Here is a 13,527-nt window from a genome sequence, read left to right as displayed (position 1 = left end):
ACCTAACGTGCTACTTTGCATCTCAAACCCTATGGCCAGACCAAGGCACCATTTGGAGTCAGCCATCCATAGCCTCAGTTCCTTGTTAACGGGCTCGTGCTTCTCACCACTTATTTTGTGTTGAGCAGAAAGAAGTTTGTGCTCCAAGGACTCTAGGGTACTGCCCCTAATACCACATCCCTGGGCCAACCCACAACCCTGAGTGTAAAGAACTCAGACACACAGTGATGCTCTAAGCTTTTGTTGGCGTTTGGGGAGCATATATAGATAGACAGAGATATATACACAGACACACAAGACAAGTAGGGATGGGATGCTTTCCATATACAAAACAGGATGGATAACCTACATTCCCTTCCAGGGGATAGAAAAAGGGAGGGAGCTAGGACAAGTAGGAGATATTTGGCTCAAACAGAAAGCCCTAACCTGGCAAAGCAGTGCATAGGCTTTTCTGTTGTTTTCTTCCCTTAACACTTAGCTTACAGAGGCAGTAAGGCAAGACCTTCGTCTGACTGTTCTTTACTGGCTGCGTGACTGTGACAAGTCATTTACTTTCCCAGGGCCTCTGCCACTCAAGACTTTTAAGTTGCAAAACAGGTGCAGATCTAAATTAGCAATTTCCTCACTAGAAAATCACAGGTCTGGTCTATTCCAATGTTTAGCCTGCTGCTGTAGATGCCTCCCCTCTTTACCTTCAATAGGTCAGGCAATCCCAATTATTTCCTCATTCCCCAGCTCTGTCCTTGGTCTCCACTCAGAGGTCAGGCAGTGACCAGATTTGGACAAGTACAAAAGCCTCCACCACCAATACTGATGAGCCCAGAAGTTGGCCTAACAACCTACCCTACTTATTAGCCTGGGCAGGGCCCCAAGCACTGGAGGAATATTATTCTCAGCCCCCAGTGCTCTGGCAGCCATCTAAACCCAAAATAACTCTAGGACTTTCTCCCCATCAGCTCATACTCTGGGCTTTGTCTCTGCCTTTCCTCCAATCAGGATCTATCCACTACTGCTTGTTCCTTCTCTTTTTCATGCCCTTGGGTTGAGGCCTAGGGCCCTGAGCCTAAGCTCTCAGGAAGTGCTAAAGCTGACATCTTCACCCTGATCCTGCTAGGGGCTGTGCCCACTCCTAACAAGGGGCTGAGCTGCCTTGAAGGGATTAAGAATGCCCTAGCAGGGCAGGTGGTTAGAGGCCTTACGAGCAAAGTGCAGTAAAAGACAATGCATAGTTCCTCGGTCCTGGGCAGGGACTCAGCCTGGGGAATCTGTTTCCCACAGGGAAGATGACTACTGTCTCCCTTTCTGGACCAGAAGCCAATGGGAAGCCAGTCTCAAGGCCTGGGATGGGAACAGGAAGTGAGGGGATAAATGTGGCAGTCCCAGCTTGGGAGCCACTGCCAGTTCCAAGGCTCCGGATCAAACCCCTTCAACTTGCAGAGACGAGCTTGAGGGCCTGAAGTGCTTCCTTCTCCGTGATTGATGCCTCAGTGGGGACCTGGGGCTCGGGCCGGGGCATAGCTCCAGGCCCAGTGGTGCAGGCCTGTGGATGGAGAGAAGCATCTTACCAAGCAGGCCATGGCAAAGGTGTGCCACCTTCAGAAGCATACATTTGATCCCCACTCCCCTACAGACAAGTCTCACTAGATTCTATAGGGGTTCAGGGGGCTGTTACCTTGTTAAGCAGACCAACAGGCCAGGATGGACCAGCGTTAGATGAAGAAGTAGTATAGAGACTACTGAGGAATTTTTATGGTTAAAGGACAGTAGAACTAGGGAGAATCGTTCTTGCCACTGGACAGAAACAAGAGAGTATTAAGAGACAGAATCAGTAAGGAAATCCCACGCACAGAATAGATGCCAGGGACCATGACAGCAAGAAGGCATCTATCTGTTCTTCCAGATGGAAGCTATTATGTTAAACCATGGGTCCCTAACTCCCTTGTCCACCCAATACAATGCTTGCCTTTGGCCACTAGGCCCCTCTGCCTCACCAGTCAAAAGAAACTTCCTGATGCTATCTCCTGTGACATAGCTCCAAAGTCCCAACCCTAGAATTTAAGACCCTTTTTCCTCAGAGTTTCAAAGAAGCCATGACAGCACTGGTAGAAGAGATGCTGTTCCCCCCCATGAGGCCCAATCATAAGAAAGCATGCAGGGAAAAAAGTAGTGCCCAGAGCAGAGGGACAGGCAGGGACAGAGAGTGATCTTAACAGCTGGGATCTGAGTCATGCAGCGGACATCTCCAAGGGATGGTCATGCAGAATTGGGCAGCTTAGGTGCCCAGTACCTGTCAGGGGCTCCCAGCCTTGGGGGCTAACAGTTTGATTCATCATGATGGGCTGCATCGCAGAAGAAGCGTGAGCCCCGCTTGGCAGTGCGGGCTGTGAAGGGGACACTCTTCAGCACTGCAGCCAGCAGGAGAAAGAGACACTGATCAGACTCCAAGTGAATGGGGAGGTAGATGGGCAGAGGAAGGACTGGACTCTGGTACAGTTTGGTACTGGCTCATGTAGTTCTGAGCTCTCCGTAGCACCCTGGGCAGAAGACCTCCTACAACGGAAAGGAGTCTCACCTGTGATAATATCCTCGATGGTGCCATCCTTGCCCTCATAGACAGGCCGGTGCTCCTTGGCCTGGCGCCGCCGAAGCTCTGCAATCAATTCTTGCTGCTGCCACTTGTTCCGCTGGGATGGGGTCTGGGAGAGGAAATTTAAGGAAAGGCATCTTAACCATCATACTGACCTGGCCTGAACCTCCTGCCCAAAACTGTCTGAGAAGTAACCAGGACTCCCTTTTGTCCTAGTACCCCACCCACATGGTCCATGGCAAGATTCAGGAATCTCTATAGCCCCTTCCCCTTTATCTAGTCCCTGCATGACCCAAGGCAGGTTACTTAAACCCTCTCTGGGCCTCATTTTTCCACCTGAAGAATGAGATGGTTGAATAGATGACCTTTAAGGCGGATGAGAGGTCCCTGGTAGCTCCAGCTCTATGATCCCTTTCCCTCAATAAACTCTGATCCCCTAGACTATCTGGGGGGCCCACTCTACCGTCCTGGTCTTAGCCATTCTCCTTTACTTTCCCCCTGGCTTTTTGTCCCACATTGTTTCTGATACTTTATTCCTCCCCTCCCCACTCAAACAAACGCCACCCCCCCCAAAACTGCTCTGCCCCACCCACCTTGGCATCCAGCTTCTTAGCCTCCTGAGCCAGCAGCTTCTCCCGCATTACTTCTTCCTGCTTTTTACGTGCCTCATTTTCCTGCTCTGCTTCCTGGGAACCAATAGGATTGAGGTCTGGGGGTGAGGGGAGCTGAAGTGGGGAGGGCTGGGGTGGAAGCTGCTGGTGATGCTGGCTGTACCACATTAACCCCAGGTGGCCACCCACTAAGGGGCATTTCCTGCCCCAAACAATTACAGGAAGGGCTTGGGTCCCCACCCAGCCCACCACTCCCTAGCCAAGGGGACTTTCGACAGTGTGGAACTCCCACCTCCAAGCCCACTGATGGAGGAGGAGCTAGAGCTGAAGCACAGCACCCTGCCCCTCCAACTGGGGCTTCCCTCTCACTAAGGAGTCTTCTTCCTCCATACCTTGTAAGAGCGGATAAATCGAACAAATACTGGAAAGAATACAGAAGGAGGGGTTGTCTTGGGGCTTTCACCAAAGTAACGTACAACTGCATTATAAGCCTCCTGGAAAAAGGAAGAGGACAAATGGGGTGAGCACAGAGTGGGCAGCAAGGAGGACAAATCTCAGGCATGGAAAGCAATACATGCTGACCCACCGTGAGACAAAATACAGGGTGTTCCTAAAGTCTGGACACATAGGCAAAAAGGCATGTTTTCAAGAAATGAAATGAATGAAATTTTCAACATTTTATTTAATTGGAATATTAACAAATAACATCTTTAATATAATTTCCATCATTTGTGATGCAAAGGTTGATGCGCTTTGCAATTACTCCACACTGTTGTCAATTTTAGCACATTCACTGTATGTGTTCAGTCAAGTGTGTTGCATCGGTGATTTTCATTGAGTACACCTTCTCCTTTAGCATACCCCAGAAAACGAAGTCAAAGGTGCTAAGGTCTGTTAATATTCCACATATTTCAAAATACGCATTTTTGCCTATGTGCCCAGACTCTGGGGACACCCTGTAGAATAGAGGAATCCTATTAGGGCAGCTGGGTGGCGAAGTGGAAAGTGCTGGGCTGGAATAAGGAAGACCTAAGTTCAAATCCAACCTCAGCCACTTACCAGCTCAGAGACTGGGCAAGTCACTTAACCTATTTGCTTCAGTGTCCACATCTGTAAAACGGGGATAATAACAGCCCCTACTTCCCAGGACTGTTGTCAGTTTCTGGCACACACTAGGTGCTAGATAAATGTTAGCTATCAACATTATTATTATCCTATCCGTACTTTGCATTTTTGTGTCTGCCCTGCAAGGCCGGGCCCTGTATCTGGACAGCACACTTTGTAGAGTTCTAACCCTCCACCCCCAACAAAATAAAAGAAAAAAGACTGTGCAAAGTGTTTGATAAATGCTTTTTGATGATGATGAAATGAAAAATAAGCACTTCTCCCCTCCACCATCTTGTTTTCCCTGCCCAAGGCCCACCTCTGCTGTCCTGGCATCTCGCTGAAGCTTGTCCAACTTGCCCTCATTCGCAATGAGGAAGTTTCGGAGGACACTGTTGTCATGAAGGCTACATTCACGCCGGATGAGCTCCATTCCTCGGCCCAGCTCCTTTACATCCAGCAACACGTTCTCCAAGGACACTGTGGATAGCAGAGCCCCAGGCTAAGGACCCACGTAAGAACCAGTATTCCCAACTCCCTGCCCAGCCCATTTCACCTGGAGGGGAAAAGCTGTCTTCAAAGTTTGTTGCCTTCACTTTCCTCGCCTAAGACCTCTGCAATTTCATCCACCTGAGACTGCTCTCTCCAAAGTTACCTTCACTGCCAAACTGAATGGCCTTTGCTCATTCCTCAGCCTTCTTGACTTCCCTGCAGCCCTTGTACACTGCTCACCACCCTCTCTTCCTCACCACTCTCTTTTTTCTGGGTTTTCATGACACTGCTCTTTCTGGGTTCTCCTTATACCTGTCTAACCCCTCTCTCAGCTTCATCACCTCTATCTCATACCTGATAACTATGAATATGACCCAAGACTCTGTCCTGAGCCCTCTTCCCTTCTCTCTCTATGCTCTCAGTGACTTCATCAGCTCCTATGGGTTTAATCATCATCTACATGCAAATGGCCTCATAGTCTCCCTCCGGATTTCTAGCTTCTAATCCTTTCACCTAAACTACTGCAATAACCTCCTACTTGGTCCCCCTCCCTCAAAGATGGAGGAAAGGACACTTTGGTGGATTTAGAACTGATTCCACAAGTAGGTCCCTCTTCTGTAACATTTTTAACAATGCTTTGGGTAAAGACAAAGATGGCATGCTTATCTGCAGAGGACATTGAGCCAGAAAGGACAAGTAACATATGAGAGAGTCAGGATCCAAAAATGTAATAGCCATAAATTAAGGCAAAATCTTACAGTTGGGTCTTAAAAAAAATCAAGTTTCCAAAAACAAGGAGGGGAAAGGTTCTTAAATGGATTGACTATAAAACTCAAAATGAATCAGCAGAGAGATAAAACAGCCCAACAAAAGTCCCTGTGCTCAGGCTACATTAAAAGACGGGTGTCCAGAACAAGAAAAGAGGTCAGCCTGCTGTACTCTGACTACATCTGAAGTGTCTAGGGCACTATATTTTAAAAGGGCATCAGCAAATTAGAGAGCATCCCAAAGTGTCAAATTAGTTTGATGATGGGGCATGAGATAATGCCACATAAAGATCTATTGATCCAATGATCAATAACTACAAGCCTGTTTCCTGATTACACACACACCCACACACACACCCACACACACACACACACACACACACACACACACACATCCCTTTTATTTATTTTGCACACACTTAGATATGTACACTCGGTCTCCTCAACAGAATGTAAGCTCTTCAAAGACAAGGAATGTTTCATTTGTCTTTGTCTTTGTCCCCCCAACTTCTGGTACAGGGTCTGGCACATGGCAGGTATTGATAAAAGCTTTGTTTGACTAATTGAAGAACCTAGCCAGAGGAAGCAGGGAGGCATCAATCCTGGGCTTTCCTGGCTTCCATCCATCCTAGACACTGGCCCCTGCAGCCACATCTGGGAACCACCATTGAGAGCCAAGCCACCAGGCTCTAACTGGGGGCAAGTCAACCTTAATAAGCAAGAAATTATATGGGGCAGTGACCTCATGCCCTGGTCCCACCTACATTCTGAAAGAAGACCTCTTCTGAGGAGGGAATAGGATCATATCCTCAGGGATTTAGGTCTATTTTCCAATAAGGGAAGTGAGGCCAGCAGATAAAATGACTTGTTCAGGGTTACCGAGATGAGAAGTGGATCCACAGCTTCAGACTCCAAACCTAGTGCCCCTTCCAGGAGGCTCTGAGATAATTACCTCTGAGTGCAGCCTTGCCTGCTCTTCTGTTCAAGTCCATCTGAACAGTAGGCAAGGAAAGACAACTTTTAAAACTACCTTCTATTTGGAACAGCACCTGAAACCTTTCTAAAGCACTTTCACATACGTCATTAGAAAAACAAACCCCAAATCTACCAAGCCAAGCCTGGGAGCAGTTGGGTTACAAAGCTAGGAAGGGCTGGGTCAGGGCCCTGTTCCTGGAGGAAAGGCTCCCCCTCGGGCAGCCCCAGTCATGGCCCCTGCAAAAACTTTGAAGTAGTCAAAAGGAAAAGAGAAAAGAGAACAAAGGAGCTACAAGTGCCCCCTGCTCCCCCTCCTCTTCACTTCCTGGGATTGTCCTGGGGCTGAGACAGCAGGGGAGGCATCACAGAGCTCACGGGCTGGGTTCAGGGAAGCCTGGTTCTTCTCACCTGCCGCAGCCTTCTCTACAAAGTGCAGCTCATGCCAGAAGCCAGCCAGGTCTGGGTACTTCTCTTTCACAGTCAATGCAATGAAGTGTAACAAGGTCAGCTTCCGGTCAGTAGATTTGGTGTCCAATAGCTATGGGTGATAGAGTTGACCATGATGGTGCTGAGCACAGACAGGACCCCCAACCTCTTCCCATCATGTACCCCTGGAGCCTCCACCTACTCTAGCTCCATCCTTACCAGGTCCAGGCTCTGCAGCTTGAAGCCGTACACTGCACCCCTCTTGCTGCTGTTCATGTAGTTCCCCAGAGCAAGGATTATCTGCCAAGAAGCCACAGAGGAGATAAGAAGCCCTGCTCAATTAGGCCTCTTCTTACCTTGTCCACACCAGGCCCCGCTTCCCCCTTGCCTGTCAGCCTGTGGGCCTCAGCCTACCTCAAGCATCTGCTTCAGCCTCTGAGAAGACTTGACAGAGGCGGATGCTGCGATGATGGCGTTGAGTTGCTGGAAGGAAGGACAGAGAAGCTGAGTGAACTGCAGAGCTGGAGAGAGGGGGCTGGGGTGGAATGACCTAGTGGACAGGCAGCACAGGATGTTCTGGGATGGCAACAGGGTTTGAAGGTGCTTAATGGGGGATGAGAGCAGAAGCTGGGAAAGAGGTGGTACCGGTGTGAGCATCTGCAGGTTGTCCTGGAAGTTGCCCAGGAAGGCCATGCCAGCCATGCGCTGGGTAAGCCGCTCCACTTTGCTGAAGAGCAGCATGAAACGGTCCTCGGCTGCCAGCTCTTCCAGGGGCTGCCGTTCCCGCTCATACTGCCGTAAGAGTTTCACCTCAGCCTCCGTTGGCAGGAAACGCATAAGACATTCCACAAAGTCCACTGGCAGTGTCTGCAGGTCAAACCTGACGCCGAAGAAGAGAAGGTGGTCTCGGGCCCCTTGGATCCACCCACCATTTTTACCACCTTCTCAGGTTAAACTTCCATCTGTCCCACCCCTTGCTCCCATGACACTTTAGTGCCTCCCTACCCCAGCCCATGGGGAGAGAACAGTAAACCAAACCCTGGGAGGACTAGGTCCAGGTAAGCCCCACTGGGACGTGGGCAAGGCAAAGTTCTAGGATCATTAAAGGATCAGGGGCCTGGGAGGCAGTGAATGCCCAAGGAGAAAGCTGAGGGGCAGAGGGTTTCCTGGCATCCTGGGCTTGCTCTAACCTGCTCCACCTGACTTAGCTCGGATGGGATGTGAAAGGGAATCAATCATGAGTCCCCAAGGACTGAAGGGGTGGAGTGGGGAGAGGGAAAAGGAGAAAAGACGAGGCGGTGTGGTGGCCTACGTATGGATTGCTCTGCAGATTTCCTCGGCTGAGCGGCCTGCCTTTCGTAGAGTTATTGCCAGGTTCTTGGCTCGATTGGCCTCCAGCAAGGTGACCTTGCTAGCTGCCTTTTGTGAGGTTTTGCTCTTGGAGCAGACAAGGTCAAGAGCAGGACCCTGTGCCTTTGTCTTGAACAGTTCCTCAAACTTGTCCAGGTCCAGATCCTGGTGGAAACAAGGGAGATGCTATTTCCCCAAGATGTCTGGCTGTCCTGGATCCCCCACTGCCCTCCAAGTTTCAACACAGCTTTGGGCTATCAGGCACCATTCCCAAGTGATGACCGTCTCCCAGACCAATGGCTTGGATGGAGGGATGGGATTAGATCAGGCAAGGTTAGTATTTTGGGGCCCTCTGAACCCAAGCCCCATCTCACCTCTAAGATCTTTTCATCATCAAGTTCACTGAAGACAGTGCCACTGATCTGGTTGGGCTTCAGTGCTGTCCAATTAAATACAGGCAGACGGAACTTGGTCTTGATTGGTTTCTTGATACGGATAGCTAGGATGGATGAGAAGCAGGGAAAGTCATTGGAGAAATTTAAAGCCATTTTTAAGAGCAGCTAGATGGCTTGGTAGTTGGAGTGTTGGGTCAAGAAAACCCAAGTCCAAATCCGTCTTCAGACGCTTACTAGCTGTGTGACCCTGGGCAAGTCATTTAACCTCTGTTTGCCATAATCCACTGGGGAAGGAAATGGCAAACCACTCCAGTAGCCTTGCCAAGAAAACCCCATGGACAGGATGGTCCATGGGGTTAGAAAGAATTGGACATGAATGAATAACAACAAAGCCATTTTTCCTGTTGCCCCCCCATGAAGAATCTATCTCCTTTCCTATCCCACCACCAAAAGTCCTGATGGTTCTTACCTGACAGGCCCACAGTCAAGACCACAGAAGGTGCAGCTCCAGGGAGAGGAGGGGCAGGAGGGCATTTTTCTAAGGGAAAAATAGAAAGAAGAATAGAAAAATGGGAAAAATGTCTTCCGGTCTTTCCCTTCTCCACAGCTCCTAACTCAGCTATACCTTGGAGGGCCCTTTACTATTCCTTAAGATTTCTAGATAAACAGACTCTGTAGCAACCCTCAGTTGACCCACATTCTATCAATTCCCTCTAGGATAATGTGGAAGTTTTTCCTTGTATCCAGCTTAAATTCTCCTTTCCCTCTTCTTCACAAGAGTGGTAACAGGCCAATCTCTTTGATGACCTTAAAGACAACTGTTGTGTCCTCCACTCAGCTGTTTGGCTTCTAGTTCTTCACCCTCTCCTCAGAGCTCTATTATCTAACCTATTCACCATTTTTGCAATGTCTACTTTGTTTGTTTAAAAAAGTAATGAATAATGGATCCTTATATGAATGAATAATAGATCCTCATTACTGAGTTGGCTTCTCTGCCTTAGACGCCCTTCTAAACAATGGAACTCGCCACATCTCAAGGACATGTTACCTGGCAGTGGGGGTGCTGGAGGTGGAAGGGGTGGAGCTGGCGGCGGAGGCAGGGGCAGTGTCTCTTCCGGGGGTGAGGGTGGGGCTACTAGGTCGAGGTCTGATGGGAATGCACTCTCACTGATTTCGGTAGGGCCCACCCTGGTGAGATCGCTGCCCGTCGATTCCAAGGCCTGAGTATGTGGATCTAGGTGGCACCTATGCTGAAAGGCTTCCTCCTTCTCCTTGATAAGCCTCCTAAGAGTGTGTACCTGATGGTTCGTGTTTTCGTAGGTCTCCTGCATAGCAGACAGAGTTAATGAGGTGGGGAGAAATTGCCTCTGGGACCCGCATTAGGGCAAGGGATGCCCCAGTTCAGGGATTTTCTACCTGACAGGTTCTTAAACAGTCTCTATCAGGTACTCAGAGGAGCAAAGCTACTGAAATGGGGATAGGAAAGGCCTAGAGCAGAGTTAAGGGAGGAAAAGGAAACAAACATTACACTCTAAAAGAGTGGAGTTGACTTCATAGCTTTGTGAAAATTAATGAAAACTGAATCGGCATAAACATAGGTGGCAAAACAGAAGAGACACACTTTGAAATGGAATGGCAAGGCCACTTCCATCTATGACCCCTAGACTCAGTGGCATCTATCACCCCAGCTCATCAAACAGCTCTAGGTGGTGCTTACGGAGGATGAGGCAACAGTGTGGCCTACTAGAAAGAGTCCTAGGTTGGGAATCAGACAACTTGGTAACTGAGTTTCAACCCTACTTCCATCACTGACTTATCACGTGAAAGAGTCCCACAACAACCCATTCTAGGCCTGGACTTCCAACTGAAGGACGGTTTTATTTCTCTCAGAGGAAAAAAGAGAATAAAAGGATTCAAAAGCTCCTTGGAAGTAAAAGGGTGACCAACATGCAAAAGGATTCCTGGGTCCTTCTGACTACTCCTACACTAACCCCCAATACCTTGATATTCTCTAGCTCCTTCTCCCGCTGCAGCAGCTGCTTCTCCAGCTCTGCCACACGCATCATGTTTTCATTTTCGAGATCCAGCAACTTTTCAGATAACTAAAGGAGAAAAAAACTGACTCCTGTAGAACTGGGGATTCAAAGGAACTTGAATTGAAAAATAATACCCACAGCCTCTGTCATCCCCAGGATAAAATTGAGTTACAATCCTAAATCTGTCACTCAGTGCCAAGTGCTGTTCACTTCCCCAAAACAAGCATGAGAGAAAAGTGTCCACAGGACTCAAGTCCTTAAGCTTCCCCAAAGATCTCCCCCCATGACCAACAGCCCTGACACAACCATATGGGTGATCTTGGCATGAATGGTCATTTGCTTGCTGGAACTGAACACCCTAACAGACCCAAAGGCTGGTTCATTTCCATAGCTGCGGTCATCTGTTGTGGTCTGAGACAGCTCCAGGAGGTTAAGCCTGGTCTCTGTTTTTTCTAGTGTAGAAGATGTCTGACAGAGACCAGGCTATTCCTGGAGCTACCTCCAGGGCTCTATTTCAATCTAAGATGGCTGTGAGATAGATTTTACTCCGAAACTACTGAAATCCAAACGTTCCATCGCTTTGTCTCAGGCAGCCAAAGGAGATGGCACTTACTTGGGAAATGTGTTCCTCCAGCTCCTCCACCTTCTCCAGTGCCACATTCTTGGTTTCAGCATCCTCCAGCAATCCACCAACATCAAATACATTATCTAGGTATGCCTGAATCTGCACTTGCAACTTCTCGCTCTCTGTATGCCTGGACTTCTGGGGAAGACACAGGAAATATGGGATGTAGAGTTAGGCATAGAGTTGAAGAATGACAAGAAAAGTCCTGAAGCTGTCCTAAATGGAATAATAAATGTTTGGAGTAGAGAGACAAGCAGGGAAGGATTATTAGTCCTGGCTGGATGTCCAGGAATCTTAATCAAGAAGGATCAGGATTTAGAAAAGGCCATAGCAATTAAGAAATAACACGTGGTAACTTTAGAGAGTTTCAGTTGAGAGATACAAGTTGGAAACCAAATTTCAGAGGATTTAGAAGAAAGTGAGAGGAAAGGAAATGGAATCAATCAGTGGGGACACCCTTTTCAAGGAGGATGGCTGAGAAAAAAGGAGATAAAGGACAACAGCTTGTAGAGATGATGGGGTCTAGTGATGTGTTTTTAAGGATGGGGGAGCCTTGGGCATGTTTGTTGGCAGCAAGGAAGAAACTAGTCTATAGGGAGAAATTGAAGTTTATAGAGAGAGGACTAATTGTGGAGGCTATTTGCTGGAAAAGACGGGAGGAGATGGAATCAAGGGCACACATAGAAGGGTTCAACTTGTTAAAGAGAAGTCCCACCTGTTAATCAGAAACTGGAGTAAAGAAAATAGTGCAGGCTGATGTCAAGGAGTTCTGAGGTATGCTCGTGGCAAATGGCTTCAATTTTTTCTACAAAGTATGAGGCAAGATCTTTACTGGACAAGAGTTGGAGAAGGAGAGGTGTGGGAAGTGTGTTCCTTGAATCTGATACCCTATCTCCTTTCTCCATACCTGGCAGTTGGCTATCCTCCATCCCTGGAAGGCTCTGCCCCACACACTCCACCTCTAACTGTCCTTGGCTTCCTTCCAGACTCAGCTCCAATGCTACTTCTGCAGACCTTTACTGGTCTATTCTGAATAGCTCTAGTCTATACCTAGTTATTCACTATACCTAATTTATACCTAGTTATTTATACATTGTCTCCCTCATTAGTACATGAGCTCTTTGAGGGCAGAGACTGCCCATTTTTGCCTTTTATGTGCTAAACACATAAAGTGTTTTTGAGTGCTTTTTTTTTTGGAGTGCTTTTTGACTGACTGAGAGAGGACAAAATTTACAACAGTGAGTGATATAAGGAGTCGATGAAGGAGTAATGAAAGAAGTGGAAATGGTGCAGTTGAGATGAGAGGACAAATTATAAGTGGGCTCAGTCAGCATCACTGAAGGACTTTCTCCGGCTCTGTTCAGTAGCACACGAGAAGAAGCAGAGTGAGGTGTGGAAAAGCACAATCATCAATAGGGGAAAGGAACAACAGATTTAAGAGTCCAGAACAGCGGAAATGAACTGGTTCAAGGATCAAGGATAGGGTATTTCAGATCACGGAATTAGAACATTTGTAGGTGATGGCAACATCAAGGATGTGACCATCCTCGTGTGTGACAGGCAAAGGCAGAGATCATGGGAGCTGAGTACACTGAGGTGCTCAAGGTAACAAGGAGAATCAGAGTAGAGGAAGGCTATGAAGCCAGGCACTGAACTGAGAAAGAAATCAAAATGTCTTAGGGGGTGGTAGACAACCTCCAAGATCTGTGGTGGGTGATTAATTTGGATAGAGTGAACTTCACGGGAGGAGAGGTTGGTGAGGGATGGCAGCAGAGAAGCAACAGGGAACAAGGAGTAATGCCAGGCCCAGCACTCTATCCACTCTAATTCCTCCTCTGGGGGCCATGGAGTCAGGGACTATGAGAGAAGATGTGAACAACTGAAAAAAATGGCCAGATAGGCTACATCGCTGGGGGTAGCCAGGCCTCTGCGAGTGCTAGAAGATGGAAGGAACATGATAGGAAGAGAGAGAAGAGGAGGAATTTGTTAATTATGAAAGGCCTCATAAAATCCGGTTGTCAGGAACTCACCTCCCAGGATTGTGGCAAAGATCAAAAGAGATAATATTTGTGAAGCACTGGCACATAGCAGGCACTTAAGAAATGCTTGTTTCCTTCCTTCTTTCCTTCTGCATCCCTAAAAACTTAGGTCAGACTGAG

At 48.1% G+C, this 13,527-nt stretch overlaps 1 protein-coding gene across 3 annotated transcripts in view; it reads right to left on the bottom strand.

Moving 5' to 3' along the window:
- Positions 1-225: 225 nt before the first annotated feature.
- FMNL3 (formin like 3) overlaps positions 226-13,527 on the bottom strand; it is a 78,877-nt gene continuing 65,575 nt past the window's right edge. For 2 of the 3 annotated variants that reach the window (XM_036761360.1, XM_036761362.1), the window contains 16 exons: positions 11,357-11,506; positions 10,708-10,809; positions 9,756-10,032; positions 9,177-9,245; positions 8,687-8,811; positions 8,275-8,477; positions 7,608-7,842; positions 7,377-7,445; positions 7,182-7,262; positions 6,945-7,074; positions 4,622-4,782; positions 3,591-3,692; positions 3,181-3,273; positions 2,573-2,696; positions 2,288-2,405; positions 226-1,540 (listed from right to left, as the gene is read on the bottom strand). In XM_036761360.1, coding sequence (XP_036617255.1) covers positions 2,314-2,405; positions 2,573-2,696; positions 3,181-3,273; positions 3,591-3,692; positions 4,622-4,782; positions 6,945-7,074; positions 7,182-7,262; positions 7,377-7,445; positions 7,608-7,842; positions 8,275-8,477; positions 8,687-8,811; positions 9,177-9,245; positions 9,756-10,032; positions 10,708-10,809; positions 11,357-11,506 — 2,013 coding nt within the window. In that variant the 3' untranslated portion in view covers positions 226-1,540; positions 2,288-2,313. The remainder of the gene's footprint in view (positions 1,541-2,287; positions 2,406-2,572; positions 2,697-3,180; positions 3,274-3,590; positions 3,693-4,621; positions 4,783-6,944; positions 7,075-7,181; positions 7,263-7,376; positions 7,446-7,607; positions 7,843-8,274; positions 8,478-8,686; positions 8,812-9,176; positions 9,246-9,755; positions 10,033-10,707; positions 10,810-11,356; positions 11,507-13,527) is intronic. The other variant, XM_036761361.1, reaches the window with a different exon arrangement.

The sequence above is a fragment of the Trichosurus vulpecula genome, chromosome 5 (genome assembly GCF_011100635.1).
Source record: "Trichosurus vulpecula isolate mTriVul1 chromosome 5, mTriVul1.pri, whole genome shotgun sequence".
NCBI classification, from domain to species: Eukaryota; Metazoa; Chordata; class Mammalia; order Diprotodontia; family Phalangeridae; genus Trichosurus; species Trichosurus vulpecula.
This window is presented reverse-complemented; position numbering and strand designations above follow the sequence as displayed.